A 25,823-nucleotide genomic window follows, 5' to 3' on the forward strand; every position below is an offset into this window, starting at 1 on the left:
TTCATAGTTGCAATATTATTCATTTTGACCAATCCATTCCATTCATTTTGCACATGCATCTGCACTTTGGCAGAAGTTTGGTTCCTTAAAAAGACTCACTCTCTACTAAATGTCTCAGTCCCATTCCTTTCATCTTAATTCACTACATGTTGTTCCTATTCCTTACACTTATCAACTATCAACACCAAGAGTTTCAGCCCCTAAAAATTTGACTTTTGGATTAATACATGGCTCTTTTTGCATTTTCTTTACCGTGGCCCTTATATGTGTAAACCTTCCATTCTGTGACATGAGAAAACAAGGTAAAATAAAATTTTAAAATAAATGTATCCCCCGTGTTATTACATTCAAGTTCTTTCATGCTGCCCCTAAATACTTAATTTTCAATGTACTGCAGAATTGTGTGCTGCAGATTGAAAACTCAATTGCTTTGCAAAAATTGTCATGGGGAAACTGGAGATTTTGTCAGGAGGCTGCTGTGGCTTTTAGCACCTGTGAAGGTCATATGTGCAATACTCATTTATTCTCATCCTGCTTTGACAGCACCTCCCCTTGGCAGATGCCTTAGAGCAGCTTTCAGTATTCTTGATGTGTACAGAAAAATATTACCCAAACCGCCATACACCAATACAATACACATCTCCCAATAAGTCATTGTGAAGTGCTGTGTCACAGACTGAACAGTTAGCATCGCTGTATTTCATAATGGTTTGAGACATTGATCTTGGAATAAATAATTTCTTTTTAGCACACCAACATAGGCTAATATGCTGGTGTATGTTTGATCTTTAATTCTATTTTTTTAAATTTCTTACAATAAAAGTCCTTATTCAACCTCTCTCTTCACCCTCCCTCCCATTAAGACAATACGAAGGGACAAGTTCTATCCTCTAGTGCAGTTTCCACTGAAATGGATGCAGGTTACACGCATGTTTCAGAGAACAGAATTTGATCAAAGAGAGTAACACAAACAAGAGAAAGAAAAGGAAATGACTCCAGTTTTTAATTAATTTCTTATCTCACCACCTTATGTGAAAAGCATCCCATGATGTGTAAGTTACCACAGCAGGAAAACCTCACAGATCATACAAACTGTTGGCCATCTGTGGTGCAGATTCCTGCAGAACTACGGTAATGACAATAGTGTGATCTAGAGCATGAGTTTTTCCAGTAATTACAAGATTCTTTCCCTAGCACATATGTAATTCTCAGTTAACAGGCTGCCAAAACCACAATGGGAATCAGCTTTCTGAAATGGCATAATGCTGATAAAACCTGGTGCTAACATGTAGGAAAAAATACCTGTGTTCAGTCCCACTAGATGCAGGTTTGTGTAACAGGTGTGTGCCTGCTTAAAATAAAGTGGCCTTAATTTGGTTCATGAATTAATTTGTGAATTAAGCTAAACCAAATTAAGGGCACCAAATTCTGAGGGAGTCCACACAGGGATTTAATGCAGTTTCACTAATCCACATTTAATCTGAATTAACTAAAGTGTGAGTTTACTTTCCTGAGTGTCCCCATGTAGACAAGCCTTAGTGAAATTCAATTTGCTAAACAGGATGAAATGACAGTTTTTACTCGGTTCATATTCTTGATCATGATCGATTTTTTTAAGTGTTTTTGTGCCTGTGTGTCACACAGGTCCCTTCATGTTACTCACCTATATTTGGAATAATTTTGCCTTCCATTAGCTGTGATTTCCTGAAACTGATATTTGGAGTAGGATTTTTTTTTCTGCTTATTTTTCTAGATCACTCGACTTTTAAATTTACTGCAATTAAGCTTCTGAACACACCTACTACTAATTCATTGGGATGCACACAACTGACATTGTGGTTCATATGCCCTTAATCCTACACATTATTCCAGCCTTTAAATTTTTAGAAGACTCCTGGCTCTTATTTTTATGAGTCACAAAGACACAATCTTAGTCCTTTCAGTATAATTGTTGTCTTTATTTTTGGTGTTGCCCTTATTTCTATAGGGAACTCTTGCTAATGTTATTGTAGATCATGCTCATCATAATATTGAAGTCTTTTACTTCTCTTTCTGTGGGGATGCCTGAATCTATTCTTGCACTACATCTGTTGGGGATTTCATGCTCTGAAATCTTGAGAGCACTTCTGGCCTTATTTGTATTGCTCACTTGAGGCTTTATTGTTTCATATCCCAATGTTGCCCTTAATTCTATGGAGAACCCCATATTTATTTATTTTTAAATCCAGCTGTAACAATCATTCCCTTAAGGTAAACTGACTATATTTTTCAGAATTTAACCACATTACGACAATTCATATAATTTAATGAGTACTGTGGTCCATTACCTTCAAAGATGACTTAATCCGAGGTTCTGGTTTCTGTCTGGTAACTGTGTTTTGAATAAGCAGTGACTGATCTGTGCGAGAATCATAATTCCCATGTTCTGAATCATCTGTATATGGGTCTTTGTCTTTTCCTATATCTCAGGGAAAACAAAACAAAACAGATAGGCTCATTTGAGATTATAATGGAGACATACTTGTCGTACTCTTATAGATGTAGTTGAGATAAGAACATTCTCTTTTAGCACCCTCATTTGTGGCTTATAATATTCCCCCCTTCCCTACAAACAAACTTTTGATCTGAAATTTTATCATGCTTGGTCTCAGTTTAGATGTGAAGCTTTTTGGTTTATTAGAGTTTACATAAAATCTGTTCTGCAGCACTGGAGTTATCAGAGTGAAAAAGCATGATGTTTTCAGTTAAAAAAAAAAAAAAGTCACGTTCAGAGGCTTTTGTGCTTTTATATAACACTACAAAGTTTGGACTTGACACTTCCAATTTGGTGTGCAACCCACATACAATGTGGTCTCATGAAAGTCAGAAGATTCTATTCCCAGTTCTGCCATAGGCCTGCTGTGTGACATTGGGCAACACATGTTAACACTCTGTGCCTCTTTCCACCATCTGTAAAAGAAGTATAATATGCTATTTTCCTTAATTTAATTTTAGGAGCTATTTAGATCCCTCAGCTGTAGTCAATGGGAACTGAAGATATTTGGCATGTTGCAGGAGGTGCTCAGCACTTCATAGATCTGGCTCTAAGCGTATACCGATTGTGATTATCCAGTACTCAAATTTCTTCATAAACATAAGATAGCTTTGGAGAGCGCAGGGCCCACTCCCCAGCCTGACAAGCCTTCGTCCCTTGCAGGTCTCCTGCTACCTCGTACCACCCTGAATGGCTTGCTAGAGGAATTAAATGAAAGATGGGAGTCAGAGCTTGAGTTCTAATATTAGCTATACCAGTGGTTTTGCTAAGTGGCCTTGGGCAAGATGCATATCGTGAGGGTTAAGGTCTGTACAACAGTTGAAACATGTAAAGCACTACTTAAGTGTTGATTATTGTTATCACTTGTATTATGGTAGCACCCCAGCCAATATCAGGAACCCATTGTGGTAGGCACTGTAAAAACACAGAGCAAAAGATGGTCCTTGCCCTAAAGAGCTAAAATATAAATATCACTGTACCTTTCTTTCATAAGTGTATCCAAAGGAGGGAAGGGAGAAGGGCAACAATTCTGACAGTCTTTTTCTAGGGCTTTTCTGGTTACCTCCAATTTAAATTGTAAAGATATATTTGGGACAACTCCAGTGCATGTTGCCCATCCAGTTTGAATGTTACAAGTGGGCAGAAGGACAGTTTTGTGATTAAGCCATTGAACTGAGATTCAGGAGACTTTTGTTTAGTAACTGGTTTTACCACAGACTCCTTGTGTAACCTTGGACAAGTTACTTAATCTCTGTGCTTCAATTCCCCACCTCTAAAATTGTGCTAACCCTTCCCTACTTCATCAAGGGATTTGTGAGAAGTATTAAATATTTGTGACGTATACAGAGTACTTCAGTACCTAGAAAGTAAGGATATTAAAATGGATAAAAAATTACTTTCCCCACCACATCAATGACATTGTTATATGCATATATGTTAGGAGATGCTTTACTTTTGTGAATTTATTTTTAAAAGAAAAGGGGAAGAAAGAAATTGTTCCTATTGCAATTGCAATTCAGCCATATTGCAGACATATAGACATATTTTAAGACCAAGTTACTACTACATACAGTGAGCCAAGTTCTCATTTCAGCTTTCACATCAACTTGTGAAAATTCAGAGTAACTGGGAACAGCATTTAAACCCAGTAATTCTAAACCTTAAATATGCACCCAATAACAAGTAATGGATGCTGTGGGAATGATAACCTTGAATTTTGTTTGCTTAGAATCACAGCTGCCGTAATATGGTATTTGTATACGTGAGCACTTGAATTCCACATAGTAAATCTTACAGGAAAAAAAAATAACCAGGATTATTTTTATGCAGCATATAAACATTGAGATACATTATTAAATTAGGAGTTTCATGGAGACTTGTTTATTTGTTATTTTAATTATTAACATTACACATAATGAGCACCCAGTAACTCAGATCCTGCTATAAACTAAAATAGATCTGTAGTAATCATTTGTTATAGACAGATGAACGTGCCACTTGATTGTTAAGACCACAATATTCCAGATTTCTCTGTGATTTTTACTATGCAAATATAACATTATGTCCTTTCTATTTATATAGAACCTTTGATCCAGCGTGCCAGGTAACAGTGTAACTCTAATAACTTTATATGAACAAAATCCAAACAAGTAGTAGCCAATAGATCATAATAAAACCCATTTCAAGACAGAGAAGACATCTCAAACCACGAGGGAAGATAGTATTTAGAAGAGACAAATAATAATAAAAAGCAACAAAAAATGAATAGTGGTAAGAATATTGTTAAAAGATGGACAAAGGGAATGAATCAACAAGTCGCTGAGGGTTTGGGAAAGAGTTATAACGTTTCGGATTCTGAAACAGTGCAGACAGAGCTCAATCCTGGGAGGTGCTGAGCACCTTCAACTGAAGTTGATGGCAAATGAAATCGTTAAGCACCTCACAAGATGAAATTCATGGAATAGAGGCTGTGAAACACAGAAAAGAAAAGAAGACAGCCATGATACTCCAACTCTTGCACATTAATAGTTCCATTAACTCCAGAAGGACTACTTGCATAAGTAAAGGCTTCTCACATGAAGGAGGTTTTGCAGGATCAGACCCTATGTGAATTGCAGGACTTTAACAAGTTTTGCAAAAGTGATAACTTTTAATTAAGTTTCTGAAGTGTCTCACCTCATTTGCTGAATGTACCATTACTACTGTGTATTAAGTCATTTTAGCTGACCAAGGACACCACCTCTTATATATCACATGTTCTCTGAAAGATGAAGATATTCCCTATCATCTCATTTGAAATACAGATATAAGAAAGGCTTTAGCAGCAACATTTAGTCATGCCACCAGAAAGATCAAAAAATTTAGAATTAAAACAAACAGGCTTTTAATAGAAAAGAAAAAAAAAAGGGTTGTATATGGTTTGCCTGTAATTGTTTTATATATATATAAAATTTGTGGGTGTGGGGGGGTGTACACCCCTCCGCCCCCTAAAATCACCTATAGTGTTCTGTAAAAGGTAATGGAGAGGTGGAGCACAGCAGAGGGGAAGGCAGGGAATGCTATCCTGGATTTTAAAAGAGCATCTGTATATTTTTGTGACATTATTCTTAAGACTTTTTATACTAAAGAGGTATAAAAACTAAGGTACACCCATCTAAACACCAAGTAGAAAAGCTGTCCCAATTCAGTGCTTGTACAGTATATGCTGATTTGAAAGATCATGAAGTAATCATAGAATCATAGAATATCAGGGTTGGAAGGGACCTCAAGAGGTCATCTAGTCCAACCCCCTGCTCAAAGCAGGACCAATTCCCAACTAAATCATCCCAGCCAGGGCTTTGTCAAGCCGGGCCTTAAAAACGTATTGGGTATAATCATAAGCGGATGAGTTCAACCAATATTATCATTTTTTCATGCCAGAGTTTCTGATCAAAAATTAATTTTTCAGAGGTTGAGTGGTCTGATGTAAAAATGTTCAGTGTGTGTTACTGAATCATGTCCAAAGTTCCCTCAGAAGAGAATACAATAGCTACTCTTATTCAGAGGTTTCAGATACCATTGACGAGGTACTCAAGATTAGTCACCTGAATTGAAACATTCAATTCAAGATTACTGTTATTCATGCCAGTTTTCTGCAAATATGTATTTTTAAATGGAGAGATGTATTCTCTACCATTCAGTATTTTTTCTTCTTCTTACAGGAAATTAATTTCTCTCATTCTATTAATGATTTTTCTTCATCATACTCCATTAAGTGGAGTTTCCCTCCAAATCCAAAGATAAAATTAATTGTCTTGGGCCATTTCAGTTCAAACATGATCTTCAAAGTTCCCATCACAGCAGCATCCAGCTTCACCAATAGAGAATGTCACCATAGATAATAGTGAAATTTTAAAAAGCTATTTTCAGTAGGTTTTGATTTTAAAACTTTGAAACCTAATGTTTTTCCCTTTATACCAGCACTTATCTTCTGTCATCTTTCTCCACCACAATTTAGACTATAAAATACAAAAGCAAGTAAACATTAAACTGCAATTTGGAACTGCCAAAGGCCAAACAAAGAAGAGACATCCCTGGAATTTATGGTTAAAAAGTTTAATTGTCTGGGGATATTTTTTTTTTTTAAATTCAGCCTATCCAAAAAGGAACTCTCAGTCCCAGATGGATTCACACTCTCTTTGGAACCATCTATCCTAAAATGATTACAAAGCAAAAAGAGACTTTATTTGCCTGCAGCTTCAAGAAATGACCATCTGAACAGCCTCCTCCTTCACGCTCTCTCCCAACCTTGTAGGTGGTTCTAGACCACCATGCTCATGGAACTTGAGCATCTGGCTTAAAGCCAGGAACTTCAGAATAGGCTTCTTTGCAAACCTCAGACCACACCTCCAAGACAACTTCCTCCTCTTTCAAAATAGCTGTGGGACAGGAGACACTATTTCTAGAGACAAACATGGGACAGGATAATGTCAGTGAAAGAGGTTTCCCCTCATATGTCTCAGAGTTTACATTCCTTGTTAAAGACAATTTTTAACGTGCTTTCATTTTTTATTTATTTTAATTCAGAATTGCAGCAAGTGGATCAGAGTCTCAGTTGCATAGTTCCATCTGCTTATGCAGTTTGACACCAGCTGAGAATCTGCCCATATGCATTTAAATATACCAACTGAGCATGCATAATTTAACACTTTTTCTTTACTTTAACGTAAGAGTAGAGAGTCCACTTAAGACTTCATTACAGTATGGCATGACAAGAGAAGAATTATTTGAAAGAAGGTCTAGGTCTATGAAAACTTCATTTGATGAAATAAAATATTTTAATGGCAAAATTATTTCAAACTACATTTGTGGCAGTGGGAAGGGCAAGTTGCAATTCCCTAATTTAATGTAACATTTTGTTGGTAAAACAATTTCAATATCTATCCACTGAGGCACTTATGCTACTTCTTCCCTGTCAGACTGTCCAATTCAAAACTGCCAAAACAAATGCCAGACCATGAAGGCCCTTCTTAAAAAAAAAAAAAAAAAAAAAACGAACAAAAAAACTTCAGTGGTGAAACATTACAGTAACAGGTTTCAGAGTGGTAGCCATGTTAGTCCGTATCAGCAAAAACAACGAGGAGTCCTTGTGGCACCTTAGAGACTAACACATTTATTTGGGCATAAGTTTTCGTGGGCTACCTGTATTTTCCACTCCATGCATCTGATGAAGTGGATTTTAGCCTACGAATGCTTATGCCCAAATAAATGTGTTAGTCTCTAAGGTGCTACAAGGACTCCACATTACAGTAAGAAACAGTGACAAAACAGAAGAAACACACAAACAACATCTGGATGATAATGGCACATGCTGTACAGAGTTGCCTACTACGGTTTTTATAGTCCACAACAGAAGTGTATGGTAGAGGGTATCTGCTCTCGTTCCGCGCAGCCTTTCAAAACTTATAGCCTCTCAGCAAGCACTCAGCAAATGAGTCTTAGACAGAGATTCTGTTATCTCTTTCATATAAATCAGGAATAATCCACTGAATTCAGTCAGGATTTTGGACCGGAGTTCTGAGGACAGGATTATTATATTTATGTTCATATTATTTGTTCTGGAAATGACTCCTAAGCATATTTCTTCCCTACATAGATTCTTTGGGCTCCTGAAGGTATGTGTGGGCTGCTCCTTCAGGCCTCTTCAGAGACAAAATACAGGAACCCATTATCACTGCTTTAAACAGCACATCCATTCTCCCTTATTGGGGGTGTTCATGTGACTTCCCAGAATATGACCAAAAGAAAGCAGAAAGGCTTAGGTTTTGATCCTTGAAACACATGTGCAAATACTTAACTTTAATTTCCTTTACTTTGAAGTTTGAGATTATTCATATGCTTAAAGTAAGAGCACGTATGTTTGCAAGATTGGCATCTATTAAGAACAAAATGACAGTTATTGTAATGTTATTTTCAGCAATTAACATAATTAGTGAGAAATCTTTATTTCCAATATAAAAAGTTACAAGTTTTTGTTAAGTAACCATGTAAATTACATTGAGATTATTTTAATTGCTAAATCGTTTTTGAACAGAAGTCACTTAGCAAGTTTTATTTAAAACGTCATTAGCCTTGATTGATTGTGTGAATATAGTACTCTAAAGTCCCAAAAGCAGTATGGTAGCCATGCAGGTGGAAAATAAGCTGTTATGATCATTAATATCTGTAAATTATACTATTGCTGAGGGAAAACTTCTATATTGTACCAGTTAAATTTTTCTAGTCCTGGGAAATTAAGGTAGCAACATGAAGAAAGCAAAATAAATAAATAAATAAGAGTGGTGTTTCAAAGATTTGCCTTTAATGAAATTAGGTATTTTATATATATATATTCTGAAATACTAATAATAATTTATATTATATTTATTATATTATATATTATATATATTTATATATATATATATATATATATATAAATGATTATTAGTATTTCAGAATGCGATACCTGCTAGATGGGCCAGCACATGATATACACTTGGCCCCGTATTCCACACTCAGCAGTGAAAGCTATTTAAAGGAGTTCCAGGCATCACTCAAGAGGATGGTAGACTTCTCCTTCAGAATTGATCAAAAAACTTAGTCTGGTTAGTATGTTGCTTTGTTTTGTCTTCTCAGTCACATAAAAATGTGACCAGTGATTTCAGTGCTTACACAACATAGAAGGCATCTAGCCTTTGAGCATAAGCAAACTCTAAATCTAAATAGATCATTGTGAAATTCACACTGAAGGAATGTAAGAGATTAAAAATGATTGACCAGACTTTTTAAATTCTAGGAATCCTTTGTCTGGTAATGCCTGAAAGTACTCAGTATATAATTTGGATACATGTTTTCCCCCCACAAGGTTTGGCCAAGTTAATACAGTATGTGTCTTCTGGATAGCAGGAAATGGGACATTAGATGGGGAGGGCTCGGCGTTATCTGGGAAAGAATTCTCTGTAGTATCTGCCTGGTGGGTCTTGCCCACATGCTCAGGGTCTAACTAACTGCCGTATTGGCAGTCAGGAAGCAATTTTCCTCTGGGTCAAATTGGCAGACACCCTCGGGGGGTTTCATTTTCCTCTGCAACATGGGGCATGGGTCACTTGCAGGTTTAAAATAGTGTAAATGGTGAATTCTCTGTAACTTGAAGTCTTTAAACCATGATTTGAGGACTTCCAATAACTCAGCCATAGGTTGGGGTCTATTACAGGAGTGGGTGAGTGAGCTTCTATAGCCTGCAATGTGCAGGGGGTCAGACTAGATGATCACGATGGTACCTTCTGACTTTAAAGTTTATGAGTCTATGGCTATGGGAGCCATTTCACATCTAATAATGCCTTCTAAGAATGCCTAAAATAACCACCCCTGCACCTCTTGTATAAGAAAATATTGACGTATTGCTGCTCCCATTTTTACATCTTACATAATGTTGCTAAAGCTTGTGACTATTATCATGTACAGTCCTGTATGGTTTTTGTTTTAAACAAGACATAGCACATTGACAAGGACATTTAATTTTAAAACTGCCATTAAATAAAGTAGTGGGGTGCTTCAAGGATTTTCTCTTCACTAGATAGTCTCAATCCTTAACTCTGCAGTGACTTCAATCTATAAATTTAAGGCTGGATCCTATAGTTCAGCAGGGCTGGCTAAGACTTGCTGGGGCCCGGGGTTGAAGTCTGAACCCCACTAACCAGGGCCAAAGCCAAAGCCGAGGGCTTCATCCCTGGGTGGCAGGACTCAGGTTGTGGGCCCCCTGCCTGGGGCTGAAGCCCTTGAGCTTCAGCTTTGGCCCCCCTGCCCGGAGCGGTGGGGCTCAGGCTTTGCCCCCTGCCACCCACCTGGGGCAGTGGGGCTTGAGCGGACTCAGGCTTCGGTCCCACCTCCTGGGGTCATCATTTTTTTATTTATTTTAAATAATCAGAAGGGGGTTGTGGTGCAATGAAGTTAGAGAACTCCTGCGATAGTTCTTAGGTGAGAATCCCATTGAGATTATAACTTGACCCTTGGTCAAGAAATTAGCAGGCCATTTGTTTAAATGGAATGTTCAGTCCTAAAATATGCATGTTTTGTTAATAAACTGAATAGAAAAGAAACAGCAGCCTGGGCGATTTGGACAAATATATCAATATTAATTAAAATCTGTTAAACATTAAGTTTGCAAAGTCAAACATTCAAAAGTTAGGAGATATGAGATTTATGGATGCCTATACAACCTGAATTCTGTCTCTTTGTGCATATGCATTATGATACGGTCTTTAATGACACAATCACTTTATTTTTTCAGCAGGACCCTTACCTCATTCAGGGCACAGCATGGGACAGTGTTCACTGAGTGGGTATCTTTTTTTTTTTTTTTAAAAAAAGCTCATCATTAAAGGTGCATCAGCTCCATGCTATATTTACAGAGTAGCATCTATATTCTGCACTGAATACAGAATTATTAATTACCTCATCAGGTTTTCAATGGTGCTCATCACCACAATATTTGAGCAGTTCACAAATTTTAATCTACTTATCTTCACAATAACCATGCAAGTTAACAAAGTATAATTATCCCCATTTACAGATAGGGAATCCAGGCACAGAGACATTAACATTTCAGAAGTGCCTGAATAGTGATTTAGTATCCTAAATCGCAACTCCAGAAATGTAGGCACTTAAGAGACTAACTCCCATTGACTTGAAATGACAAGCAGCTCCTATGTCCCGAGTCACTTCTGAAACTGGGACTTGAAATCATTTAGGTGCTTTTGTAAATTCAACCCTAAAGCTACTCTGCACACCACTGGCAGCAGCATGTAGGGTACGTGTAGCTACACGCCCCAATGAAAAGCAGGCTGCGTCCGGGAATGAAAGGTTCTGGCAGGGGGCAGGCAGTGGTGAGCTGTTGGAGACTCTCTCTGTGATGGGGAAAGAGTTCAGAAGTGGGGAGGCAACTGTGAGACACTACACTGCTAAAAATAGTGTAGTTGGGGGAAGCACTGCATGGGCAAATAAAGAGACATGTAGAGTACGCACCCACAGGGTTCAGGCATGTTGTTACTCATCTAAGCAGTGTCTCAGCATCTACATTGCTATTTATACCTATGCGGGGGTTGGGGGTATGTACTCTACATACTGCTGAAAGGAGCATGCCATGTACACATACCTTAAGCAAGTTACCCAGCTTCACAAAGGAAGTCTGGGGTAGAGATGGAAACTGAACACAGACTTTCTGAATTATATTCCAATGTCTTATCCACAAGGCCATTGATATACTATCAATGTAAATGTTTGGCTAGATAGCGTTGTCATTAACAAATAAGACAATCAAATCAGTGATATGATGCTAAGTTACCTGATTAAAAATCCAAAGTGTCTCTCTCTAAGATTCAATTCTCCATTCTATTGCATGGCATGCAAGAAAGATGGATGTTTCTTATAAACACAATCCGTAATACTTGGACACAGGATTCATTCATGATAGGATAATACAATTATGGCAAAATCATAAACAAGATCATTAATAGTCAAGTTTATGTACAGAGAGAAGGTTAACAGCTTACAAGAAATACTGAAGACGTCTGCAGTCTTCCTGCCCCTGCCCCCCTGAGCAAAGTCCTCACAGTCCTAAGCATGTCACAAACATTGCACTCAGGACAGTATGGCAGCTATTAACATCCTAATCATGTGACAGAGCTACTGGCAAGTTCAGAACCCTAAACAGAGCTGCCAGAGATCAGCTTGCCAAATAGCTGGAAGTCACTGCAGCTGGAAAAAATATCTTCCACAGCTTGGCATACAAGACAAGAGATAATCAGATGTTTACGGAAACTGCCTATAGCTCCTGACTATTGACCCAAATTCCAAAAGACCAAAAGACAAAGAAAAGCATAAATGATTGAATCCTTTCATTAGGGCACACCATTTCATTTGCTAATGAGGAAATTGACATAAACTTCCATAAAGATTACGTATTCTTAAAGTATCTAAATATTGAGAATTGATCAATCAAGGTTGTACCTTAGGTCTTTTGTGATGTCTTATCATGAAGAATGCAATTATATTACAACCTTAATTACCAAATTCTGTTTTCAACTTATTAGAGGTGAGCTCAGCAAATAATTTGTAGTAACTAAAGAATTAAATTAATTTTGCCTCTTTTCCTGATCAGGAACTTTCACAAGTAGATTGTTGTTTCTTAAAGGTTACTTTTCATTTAAAAACATTTTTGGTGAGATTTTTATTCCCTAGATTGGTTACAAATAATTCTGTCACTATTTAATACTCAGCATGTGAATTTTGAGCTGTGTTTATTAGTTGTCACTAGTCTCAATTGTCACATTGTATTATTTCTGTTCCTTGAGTAAATGAGCCTAATTCTTATAGGGTTGTTTCTACCACCATTTCAAATTACTTTAATGGGACTTGCCTGAGCAAAGTACTACTCAACAACATGAGTAAGAATGGCCGAGTCAAGAATATCATCACAAGGAGGGTCTGAAAGAAACCAATGTGGGTTTGAATCTCTCAGGGAGAAGGTAAGAGTTTAGGTAGACATACAAGGTTAACAGGATTAAGGAATTTGAGAAGGGTGTGCATCTTTCTTTCTGTACGACAAAAGCTTTGACCAAGTCATCTTTCTGGGAAAAAAATTTAGTCTACTGTAGATTATTGCCCAGAAACACATTGGGTGCAGAGTTTACAATTTTCTTTTGATCCCACTGACAAAAGTAAAGGTGTGTCGCCCAAGCATGATCTTAGGTGAGAAGAGTGCAGTCAGATACTTGTCTGAGTCTCTAGTGAGAGATGTTAAACAATTTCCCAGTCCAAATAAAATACACCAAGTGCACTGTATATATAGGTCTTCTAATTTCCATTGACACAAAGTAACTGTGTGCAGCTATATGGTCATAGTTACAAAAAAAGTGAGGTCAGATTCTTTGTGTGGCTCATTTAATTGCCTTTTTTGGAGGCTCTATTGAGGGCACTCTGCTGTGTCAAATAGTGTTCCATAAAATATACCACTACTTGCACAAACACCTGGATGGAGAGTTTCAAATGTGCTCCAAGTGCTTGAACGTACAATCATTTGCTTTCCATGTGAGAATAAAACTTGATCTCTTCAAAATCCACAGAATAATGTCACAACTGGGGGCCGGGGGGAAGAAGAGGACAGCTGAAGCAAATTCAGAGACTTTTGTGCTGCATTTATCCAACTGTACTGCAAATGGTGATGTTGCTGGGTGATAAAATAGCTTCTAATTTAATGTCCCATTGCATCTTTCACACACTCATTTCAGCAGGCACACAGCTTTTGTACTGCTATAACTGTATCAAAATATATGAAATTAAGTGGCAGATTTCTTACTCATGTTGCACAAAATCTTAGGCTAGGTCTACTATGCAACCCTTACAAAAACATTGTAAGGTGCGCTGTGTGGCTGCTATTTATTGCCAGGAGAGAGCCCTCCCAGTGACAAAATAAAGACATCCTCAACGAAGGGTGGTAGCTTTGTTGCGGGAGCGTGGCTCCCCCTCTGGCACTTTGTCACTAAAACTTTTGTCATTCAGGGGGGTGTTTTTTTCACTCTGAGTGACAAAAGTTTTAAACGGTGAAAGTGCCAGTGTAGACAAAGCCTTAGTCCCAGTGACAACCTATAGAGTAGTTATTGATTACAGTGCTACTTACGATAAGTAAGAGTGGTAAAATAAGCAATGAGACTCAGAGCTAGATTTACGAAGGTATTTAGGTGCCAAAGGATGCAGATAAATGCTTTTGAAAATCCTACTGATGCATAAGCAGGTTAGGTGCCAAAGTGCTTTTGAAAATCCCACTAGGCACCTATCAACCATCATAAATAAGGCCCTCAATCTTTGAAAGAGTGCACATTAAATCTTTCAAAGGAGAAAAAAAGCAAGAAGGCAGCATTAATGCCAATGTTCAGTACATCTGGGAAGTTGATTGGTGAGCAAAGTGTGCCATGTATCAAATATTTCCTTGCTCTGTAGTGGTCTAGTCCTGCCACTGTCCTTATGCCCTAAAATACAGAGTCCCAAACACAGAGGAGTTCCCAAGGAAAGCACAGATGGTGCAGTGAAGCTATTGTTTTTCCTTTTCTGTGTGGTTTGGTGCCTGTGTACCCTATTCAGTTCTCTTTGCTCCGCACCATGCAGTGGAGGAGAGCATTTGTCCTGTAGTGGTTATAACTGAAGGCAATGCATATGAATAAAGGGCAGGAGTGGAAGTGGTTTAGTATTGAGGACAGAGCAGAATGAACACAAAACTCTGTTGTCAGCGACATAAATAACACAATTAAACTTTACTCATGTGTGCTGCAGTTTTTAATGCAATGGTAAGAAGCTTATTAAAACAAGCTAATTAACATTAATTTTGCTAGCTCGCATCAGCCCATTAGAAAGTACAAAACATGTTATGTAATAACTACTGCTATCTAAACGCTACAGAAGCTGGGAAGAGGATATTTGGGTGACTATTTATGGAAATTCAATATTACTTCAACTATCAGCATCCTTGCTTTGGAGCCAAAAGTCCCTAGTTGAAATCCCCAGAAGAGCAGATTCCAACACAGATTCAAAATTAAACTGAAAAATAATTCTTAAAAAGTTTCCCTTTAATTACCTAACTCCCATTAATGAATCCAGCTGCGTGATCTTTAAAACTGAAAACAATTTCCTTTATAGGACTGTATGTATGTACAACCCTTCCTTGATTAACTCCCAGATTGACTATTTTACTTCACTCTTGTGCATTAGTATGCTTTTTTATCAAGCATTTCTACATCTTGACTGAAATCTAAAGATGATATAATGCTGGATTGTCAAGTATCGGGAGTAGCCGTGTTAATCTGTATCCACAAAACCAACAAGGAGTCCGGTGGCACCTTAAAGGCTAACAGATTTATTTGGGCATAAGCTTTCATGGGTAAAAAAACTCACTTCTTCAGATGCATCAAAAGCTTAGGCCCAAATAAATCTGTTAGTCTTTAAAGTGCCACCAGACTCCTTGTTGATAATGCTTGATTATATGCCGACACTGTGAAGGACTCAATCAACAGATTAGTGTGGCTACATTTCTAATGATTCTAGAACTAAAAACATTTCTTGTTTATGTGACTTTCTACATTTAAATTGGCTCAGCTCACTGGACATGGCTTATTTTCATTAAATTAAATTTTGCATTGCTTTGCACAATGCTTTGTGATACAAGATGATGGGCCAGATCCTCGGCTGGTGTAAATCACTGTTAGCTCTACTGAAGACGTGTTTGAGTTCACTTAAAGAAGTCAGAAAAGATATAGCAATCAAATTCATCTGAGGAACAAGCCCAATATAAAGTAAAGGGCATTATGGACCATGTCTTTATGGGGGGAAAAAAAGATGGCAGAAGGTAACTAGAAGGCAATGCTAAACATATACTTCTTTCCCCAAACAAATATCCACAGAGGGTTTGATTGTTAAAGGCACAAACTTTAGTTAAGTGCCCAATTCCCATTCTGAGTCTAAGCCCCATTAGAATGGCTTTGAAAATCTATCCCAGAATGTTTAGTGCGGGAGTAGTGTTTTGTAATGGAATGACATCAGTGTGTTCTTGCAACTTTCAACTTCCCTGTTTCTCATGTAATTGTTCTAGAGGAAATCTATACTTTCAATTTTGCCTATACTTTGTTTATTATGCAGCATTTTTTTTAAAAATATTTATTTATTCTTACAGTACATGGAAAATAAATACTACAGGAATGAGAATGCTTCCTTTCCTCACTTTTTACAATTTCTTTTAGATTGTGTGCAAACAATTTTGTGCACACACACACAAAAGACTTCTTTAATGCTCATATGAGAACGTCTCCTTTAGCATCAGACATCAGAGGTACTATCAGCTCACAGAGAGATGAGTTGCACCTATTGCTCTAGTGGAAGATGGCAGTATTCTGAGTGCACACGATCCTAGATTTAATCCTCACCATTGATCAGTTTCCTATGCATTTGTGACCAGTTTGCAAAATGTAACAATCCTCACACTTGCTAACTGCTGTACTGACCCCTTAGTTGTGAGTCCTCCCCTTCAGAAAGAAATCACTGGAGGCTAGAAAAGGCCCCAGAGACTCTGAATAATTAAAAACCAGGAACAATAAGATGAATGAGTAGCAGATTGAGGAGAAACAGTGCTAAAGTTTGAGGGTCAGACTAACAGCTCTATGAGTAATGGAGAGGTTAGTCAGATCTCTAAGCTTATGCTCTGCAAAGCTCCTGTCTCCCCCATTAACATAAGGATCCTCAGACTCTGTATACTGACTGTGAGGCATTAGGGAAAATACCATGCCAGAGTCCTAAAGATGAGGTACTGCATAACTGTGCCCTCAGTGTCGAAGCACCTGGTTTGATACCCCCAACCAGAAGATTCCCTATACCTGCAACAAATTTAGGGCCTTATCCAAAGCCCAATGAAATCAATAGGAGTCTTTCCATTGACTCTAGGTGACCTTTGGATCAGAACCTTAATTCTTCTCTCGTGTTCATAGCTACCACTCAAACTAAAGAAAACACCACATAGAAGGATACATCTTTAAAAAAAAGCAGCTATGATGCTACCTAATTAAAAATTTACCACACTCTGCTGCCTAATTAAAAATTTACCCCAGACACTTAATTTCAGCCCCATCTTTAGTATTCTCATGGGGCAGTTGTAAGAGGTTCACTGAGGAAATGAATCCCATTAATCAAGTGTATTATGCAAGCTACATCAAAATGTACTAGCACTGACTAAAGCATTTAACAGTGCTTTGTCATCCTCACTTGTTTAGAGATCAACACTTTAAAAGCAAGATCCTTCTGCTTCCTGTTGTTCAGAATGAAAAGGAAAAATGGACTCTGCAATCTTACTTCATGATAGGTAACTTAAAAGAGATCAGTAGGCAAACAGCATTTTAAAACTTATTGGTTACTTCAGTTTTTATTTTTAGTCACACTTTGGATTTATCTGGTGTCCTTTGGTAAACAAACCCGAAAGCTTGATTTCTATTTTAAAATCGTTTTCACTGTTTATTTTTGGATTTTATTTTCCATTTATATCATTTTCTTATTGCTTGAACAAAGCAAATACAACATTCTACTCTCAGTTACACTGCTGTAAAGCCAAAGCAATTCCATGGAGTAATCCTGGATTTACTCCAATGTAACTGAAGGCACATTTTAGTCCAGAGTGTGTGAGCAGTTCTGCTGACCACATGTGCTGAACAGGCAGCATCTCACCTGTGACGCTGGGCAATATCACAATAATAACTTAACCCCCAGCAACCAAGCCCCTTAATTCTTTCCACTAAGGGCTGGTCTGAACACAATTTTTGTACTAATTAAACTATATCTATTTAGAAACAGATGCAATTCCCCTAGGGTGGATGCAGCTATTCTAGGATTAAGATGCTTACATTGATATAGCATATTTCAGTACATTTAAATCAATATACTAAAAGCACTTCAAAATTATGTATAGACAAGCCATAAGAATCAACTTCTGAAGAAGCTGAGCAGGTGCTGGTTACTGAGTGGAGAGTACAGCAATCCAGAAGTTAAATGGCACAGAATGGGCAAGGACAAGGTGGGTCCCCAGTGGATGCTGGCTGTCTCATCCATCTCAGTAAGGTTTAAGCTCAGATGCTCAGTGATAAAAAATGTCAGCCATGTTAACTATTTCATCCTTCATGTATAAAAGGCCAGAGGGGGTCTCAGATCAGCACAGTTCACTGTAAGTGACATCTTATTTTGATACCATAAAGTGGGTGGTATTGTGGAAATGCCACCATATATTTTTCCCCCAAAATCAAGAAGCACCCAAGTCCCAGAATCTCAGCAGAGCCCATGGGCATACTATTAAAACAAAATCAAATCATGAATTTTAAGCCAATCTCATAATTTTTCAGCCCGAGTCATGATTTTGGAATAGCAATTCAGATTGCTAAACTGCCAAGGAGGCAACTACACTAATGAGCCAACACTCCCATTCTGATTGCCACTTGCCCCTTTTAATCATAAAGGCCCACCTACCTTACCAAATACTATATTCAGGGCAATGAGAGAAATCAATGCTGAAATATTTGGTTGATAAGAATTATAGAAATGCCTCTAACTGAAAATAAACAACAGGAGTGTGCATGAAGACTGATCCGTTGTGGGAGTATGAAACTGCTATTTTTAGTCATCATATTGAGTGTGACCAAAAGTTTTAATAGTTGCTTAAGCTACATCCACAAAATACATATGCTTGTGCTCACAGATAATTGCATGTGCACGCAATTCAGATGTGTGTATACACAACTACCTATGTTGTGTACATCAATGTATAATTTTACACAGTTACTATTTGTGTGTGCATGTACACTCATTTTGTAGGCGCACATAAGATACCTACTTTAAGGTCAGGCTTGACAAAGCCCTGGCTGGGATGATTTAGTTGGGAATTGGTCCTGCTTTGAGCAGGGGGTTGGACTAGATGACCTCCTGAGGTCCCTTCCAACCCTAATATTCTAGGATTCTTTTGAAACAGGTCTAGGAGTGACTTCTCCCTGATATTCTTTGATCTTCAAAAAGATTTAAGTGACCTCATCACTAGGACAAATATGCCCCAAATAAAACAATTTTCTGATATATATTTGCAAAACTGCAATAATTTGTGTGTGTTTTCTCTAGAACTTAAGTATAATTATTTTCTTTAAAAAAGTCCCTGCAGCATTCATGAGCCATCCTAAAACACATTTTATGTGAAAAATAAGAAATAGTAACAAGGAAACTAATTTAAATTGTAAACTTCTGAGAGATCATATTATAAATTACAGTGATAGAAAAAAGTTATTTTCATGAGTATGAAAAATATCTTCACAATATTTAAAAGTATCTGATAAGAGTGTGGAAAAATCTATACATTTACATTTTACATTCTATTGCTTATTCTCTTGAAATTCCATGGAAGTGCTTTCCAAATTGGCAAAGGAAAAATTAATAGAGGCCCATTTAAAACACCAGAAGAGAGGCGGTAAATTAGGACTAGAAAGCTTGATGGAATTTCTATTAATTCTTTTGAGATCTACATGAAACCATATAATCAATTCTCTCCTGTCAGCAACTCTCTCATCTTACTGAAAATATTTCAAAGTTTTCCATGAAACAAATTAAAAATGTATGTTCATATATCCTGTGTGTCTGTGTTTCCTTGCAGAGTCAATATTTCTTATGTAATCTGTTATTTTGCAGATTTTATTTTTGCAAGTTTGGTATCTATTTCCAACTCCAAACCCCTCTGATATTATAATTAATATACTCTTTTGGAGTGAATGAAAGGAGGAAGTGTCAATGCACTTCGACTACAAACAGAAGTTGTCAACATGTATACATGAATTTTTAATGAACAAAAAAAGCCTACCAACATTTTGAAAATAATCCCTATATGTTGTTTTAATTTATCAAGGTCTGCCTTTTCACACAAAAATTGGAAGTTCAGTTTTAAGAATGGAGGTTTCAACCAAGAGAGTTAAACGAGAAAAACAAATTTTAAAAATAACTGCCGCTTGAGATAACAAAGAAACTCACCTAAAAATGAATCACTGTATTCTGTATTAGACAACTTGAGTAAGTTGTTTTCCAGGGTCTCCATCACTTTAGCTGAAATAAATGTAAGATTCCATCAATGTAATCTTTTTGTGTTGCAAACATAGAAAATGTCTGGCAGCTATACACTCAGAATGGCCAAAGCAAGGCATTAAATGTACTGATAAACTTTGTAGAGCATTTTCTGCTACTGATAACAGACCATCATTGAATTATCAGTGCCTGTGATTCTCTTCCTGCTGAAGCTTAAACTCATGTTAAAAATATTCAGCTATTATCACATTTGAAGGAGAATGGCTCACAGTTTGGTAATAAAAGCTGGTCAAATTCTTTATCTGATCGTTTTTGCAATATTCTTCAAATGCTGCTAATTATTCAATGAATAATTGTTGTAATTGTTTGCCCAATTCCACTGGTAAAAACTCTGTTTCTTTGGAATTTCACATGGGCATGGCACTACTACCTGTCTCACCAGTCCAGGGAGGCCATCCCATATCAGAGTCTGTTTCAAGCCCTTGCCTCAGGCCTGAGTTTATTGGTTAAACAAAAATGAAGGCAAAATACTGCTATGGCAGTTCCCAGAAAAGGCTTTCCCCTTACCTCTCACATGCCAGAGCCATCCAGGTCCTTGCTCTGATCCCAGGAATCCTGCAATAGCCTATCTGATCCCTGAAGTTCTCATTCCCCAGGCCATCTGCCTGCAAGTCAAATGGCTAGGCTCCTATAGTGGGTGAAAGAACCTACCTGCTCCCTGCAGGTCTCTAGCTCAACTGAGCTCTCACAAGCTTTTATAGGACCAGGCAGTCTTCAGGCTATCCAACTGACCCCTAGATTCACAGCCGCAGCTGGGAGGCAGTTGATTAGTCACAGGCTGGGCCCATCTCTCTTTAAAGGCCCGTCACCCTGTGACCGTGACATGCACTGGCTCTGACTTATGTTGCTAACTGAAATATTTTAAAGTCATTTTATAGGTTTTTACTAAGTTGGATTTGAGCTTGTGATGTGGAAGATTGATTTAAACCTCACATCACAAACCAGACCTGGAGAACAAAAGATAAGCTCACACAAGTATTTGAGGGGACTAAACAACAAAGAAGGAGAGGAATTAAAAGAGCACACCTAAGTTGTGTATAAATAGAAAATTTAAAAGCAGCTGGCAAGCAGGCCAAGTGTGAACCTGGAAGTTCTCAATGTAGTATATACAAGCACCACCATCAACAAAACATACATTGCATGAGCAGATACAATCTGCATCAGTTTGTGAATAAATACATGCATCTGCCATTATGCTCTTAAATCATTATCAATTAGCAGCTTCTAAACTTAATGATTCTGGAAACGGTGACAAAAAAACAATCGATGCAGATAAAAGCCAAGACCCCAATCCTGCTATGTACATGCTGACCCTTATGCCTTTATGGAGTCCCACTTATTTCAATGGGGTTCTTTTTGTGGGGGCTCTGTCTGCTTGGAGCCAGTTTGGGGTAGAAGACTGGAGATATCCATTGTCCTCCCTATTTACAGGTTTGCCGTTGTCAAGGGCCATTTCTAATCTGGCACATTGTGCATTCACTCTAAGGTATATTTTTAGATTACATACTATAAATACATTGGGTGAACTCCAGGGCACATTGAAGTCCATAGGAGCTTCACCATTACCTTTATTGGGGCCAGGATTTCACACAATATTTTCAGTATGTATTGTAAAAACCATAACTCATGATCAAGGAGCAGCTGCCTCTATTTTTCTAAGATCCCCTTAATGAAATAATTTCCAGGCATTCTTTAAATATTAAATAAGTTATACAGGAGCACAGATACTACAGTGATTCATCTAAGTATTGTGAAGTCTTTAAGAAAAACAACACTTACACTTATCACTTTCTATAAGCATCTCTAGTATTATGGAAACTTTTCAAGATCAAAAGAGTAACAAATACTTCTATTCTTTTTGCGGATACAGACTAACACAGCTGCTACCCTGAAACCTTTCAAGATCAAGTTATTGTATTTTATTATGATTTCACAATTTTCCCAAAAATAAGCATTACAAACTCAGGCACATCAGAGTTTAGGAAAAAACATATACTGGAGGGAAGATGGTATAAATAAAGGATAACTACTCACCTCGTTCTGACACTACATTGACTGTAGCTGTTGAAGTGCCTGCACTCAGAGGCCGAGCCTGTGGCTGGAGCCTATTTGGTTGAAGAAATGAAGAATGTTTGCTCAGACTGTGAGGGTGTGTTTGGCTCTGTGCTAAGCATGGCATGGATCTTCTAGAGGGCTTCAATGGAGGCTCTTTCACTGTCTCACTCCTGCTTGTGTTCATACCTGAAACATCCAAAATATATAGAATCAGAAGCTATGTAGTATTATGTGTTTTTTAAAAAACAGAAAGGTAAGCATCTGGATTGAATTAGGAAGTTTCAAGAATATTTTTTGTCTACTGACTAAGTAACTTTTCAATGATATTTTATACTGTTCTACCATATAGAACATTTCATCCATAAATATCAAAGTGCTTTCCAAGTGTTAATTGAACCTCACAACACCCCGGTGAATCAGGCAAAAGTATTTTTGTACCTCCATGATAAGTGAGTAAATGAAGGTACAGAGACTATATTTTCAGGCGGGCAATTGCTTTTTCATAGGTTCGAACCTGCAAAAGTTGTATTAGCATTCTGATACCTGCAGGTGAAATGTAGTTCAAAACTGCATTTTTGCTCCTCTAAGACTCTGACTAAAAGTGAAAATTAATTGAGAGGTGCAAGTCTTCTGACTTTCCTTTGCAATTTAAAGTACAAATTTTTCACAACTGCAGGAGACATAAAAGGTTGCCACTTTATTTCTATATAAGAAGGCCTTCTCATCCAGAAGAGTGGGTCTTTCAGTTTTGAAGGCAACTACTAGCCACAAAAGGAAAAGTTGATCTTTCTGAGCCACAACTCCAATATCTTAGTGTCTTTGGAACACACCAGAAAGTCAGAGTGCAAGATATGAACAAAAACCAATATACAGACGTAAAGCTCCCAAAACAAACTTCCTGAGTGGGCACTGAATTTGTCATAGAGAATGACAGATGAGTGACACCAAGCTATTAAAAAATAAATCTCTGACTTTGACAAAATCACCCCCCTGTGTCTCTCTCTCTCTCTCTCTCTCTCACACACACACACTCTCTTCCCCTATCTACCAAGGAAGATCAGCAGATCTCACTACCACCATTATGCAGGGGAATACTGGGAAGACATGGAGTTATTTATTCTAAGCCAAAGGGTATGCTAAGCACCTCACAGAGCGAAGTTTAGATATGGTCCATGGCCTCAAGAATTTATCATCCAGAATTAGATGTAACATAATGAATGAGGGTGAGAACAACAAACTGTTAGAGAAGGGTGAATTGAGACAGGATTACAATAAAATAATGCAAGAATTCATATGCACTGCTCAGTGACATCATCTTTCTTTTCTTGTTTGCTTTCCTCTAGTCTTGTATGCTTTACATCGGGCATGAATTATTAAGGCGCATTTACTGGAGTCGAGTGGTTTGGATTGGCAAACAGTTCTCCAAAGCACATGTAATCAGAATCTAACTAACAAATGTACTGCCCTACTTAGTGTCCATCTCTTTATACATGGATGTGAAAATTGTTTCACAATATGTTCAACAATTTAGAGAGTGTTTTCTGTCAATATATGTAACTTTCAACACTGAGGTATTTAGACATGAAACATAAAAAAAAAAAATCAAATGTAGTCTTTCAACACATACTCTTTGTGCTTTATATCTCTGTGACTTTTAGCTTAGTGGTCAGGCTTTTTGCTTCTCCTCAGAAGAGTAAAGCATATTCAATAAAGCCCTACTCTGCTATTTATTTGTGTGCCATTTGCTCTTAAAGGCCCTAAACACTTCATTCCTATTTATCAGGAAGTTCTCCTTAGGACAATATACTAGATAAGTTTATCAACTTGCTGTCAGAGTTAGTAATTAGGAAACGTTAAATCAGCTTTTGAAAATACAGCAAGAAAACTTATCTATCCTATGGACCCAAATTCTTCCCTCTAAAGCTTGCTTGCTGTATTTTTTTTTTTTTTTACTGAAATATCACAGTATGAGAGGGTTGAGTGATTTAATAGCTCTGATGATGAATCAACTGCACATCACTTTTGTTAAAATGCATTATGAGATTCTAAACATGTAAGTCAGGTGGCCTTATGCCACTCCAGTTAACAGTAATTCATTTTTCAAAGCACACTTTGGTGGCATGACTAGCACACTCTGAGAAGAGCATGATAAAATATTATTTCCCAACAGAAGATATAGACCTTTCCTTTTTAGAGTGTAATTTTACCAGTACTCATCTTATTTTACATTGTTCCTCAAAAAATGATTTGCTCAATGTGACGTCCTCAGACGACTGACACTTTAAAGCCATTCTAAAGGTTTGAGTTTTTCCAGTAGTAAGTTGCAAATGCATATATGCTTGTAAACAGATACCACATGCAGTTACCATAATTAAATAACTCAATCAAGACTCCACTTTAATAATGATAATCTGCACTCACCATAGATCCCAGACATTGTAAAACTCCCTAAATATTTCAGATACTGTAAAGCTCGTCTGTACATTTTAAATGCAATATAAGAACGAATAGAGCATTCTCAATCAGATTAAAATTCATTAGCATTTTAATAAGACTTAAATCCAACATTTTCATTAATTTTAACCCAAGTCTGGAATATTATACATCCTTCACACATTATGGCAGAAGAGTGAATACAGAAAGCCAAATACATAAATTCCATTGTCTTGCTTATGTGCCCAGATCTGCCAAAATGTTTTAGCTACATAGGTGCCGCCCAGGGCTGCCCAGAGGATTCAGGGGTCCTGGGGCAAAGCAATTTCAGGGGTCCCTTCCATAAAAAAAAGTTGCAATACCATAGACTACTATATTTTCATGGGGGCCCCTGCGGGGCTCAGGGCAAATTGCCCCACTTGCCCCCCCTCTGGGCAACCCTGGTGCCGCAAAATTGACGCCAAGAAACACCAATAATGAATTTGAGGCAGGGGTCTTCTGCAGAGCCGGCTCTAGGTTTTTTGGCTCCCCCGCACCTTTTTATGCGAGGGGCTTTTACACATTTGCGATGTTGTAGCCAGAGCAGTGGCAGCAGCATTGGTGGATGCAGCACACAAAGGAGTGAGCGGCCGGTGAGGGAGCGCAGCCGCTGCCCAAGGCACAGAGACGCTCTGGGGGAACCGGGAGGCATGTGGGGGCAGCGAGGGCCGGGTCTCTCTGGCAGTCCTGGCTGGGATGCTGAGGGTTGGTTCTGGCCCAGCGGAGAAGGGATGTTCCCTGCAGGGCAGCGCTGCCGCTGGCTCCGATTGATGCTCTGGCAGAGGCGAAAGTAAGCCGGTATGATCCGGTACGGTAAGGACTGGACCGGCTTCTCCGGTTGGAAGGGCTTTTCTAGTTCTATTATATTCTGATGCTAGTGGGGTCAACAGAATGGTTTTCTAATTACAGGACGGATTGTTTTGGTCTTAAATTTAAGGAGGGTTGCACAGGTGTTGCTAGGAACATAATGCAAAGATCAATGTAATTGAATGACGGAAATACCCCAGCCCAGCCTGACTCTCAGTGTATGTCTACACAGTTGCTC

General features: G+C 37.9%; 1 protein-coding gene across 9 annotated transcripts in view; it reads right to left on the minus strand.

The window, feature by feature from the left end:
* Nucleotides 1–25,823, minus strand: part of ANO3 (anoctamin 3) — a 390,311-nt gene that overhangs the window by 111,726 nt on the left and 252,762 nt on the right. For 6 of the 9 annotated variants that reach the window (XM_065592543.1, XM_042855403.2, XM_024103546.3 and 3 more), the window contains exons 2-4: nucleotides 22,286–22,492; nucleotides 20,141–20,212; nucleotides 2,328–2,464 (exon numbers count right to left, since the gene is read on the minus strand). In XM_065592543.1, coding sequence (XP_065448615.1) covers nucleotides 2,328–2,464; nucleotides 20,141–20,212; nucleotides 22,286–22,492 — 416 coding nt within the window. The remainder of the gene's footprint in view (nucleotides 1–2,327; nucleotides 2,465–20,140; nucleotides 20,213–22,285; nucleotides 22,493–25,823) is intronic. The other 3 variants (XM_065592540.1, XM_042855401.2, XM_065592542.1) reach the window with 1 other exon arrangement.

The sequence above is a fragment of the Chrysemys picta genome, chromosome 4, assembly GCF_011386835.1.
Source record: "Chrysemys picta bellii isolate R12L10 chromosome 4, ASM1138683v2, whole genome shotgun sequence".
In the NCBI taxonomy this organism is placed as follows: Eukaryota; Metazoa; Chordata; order Testudines; family Emydidae; genus Chrysemys; species Chrysemys picta.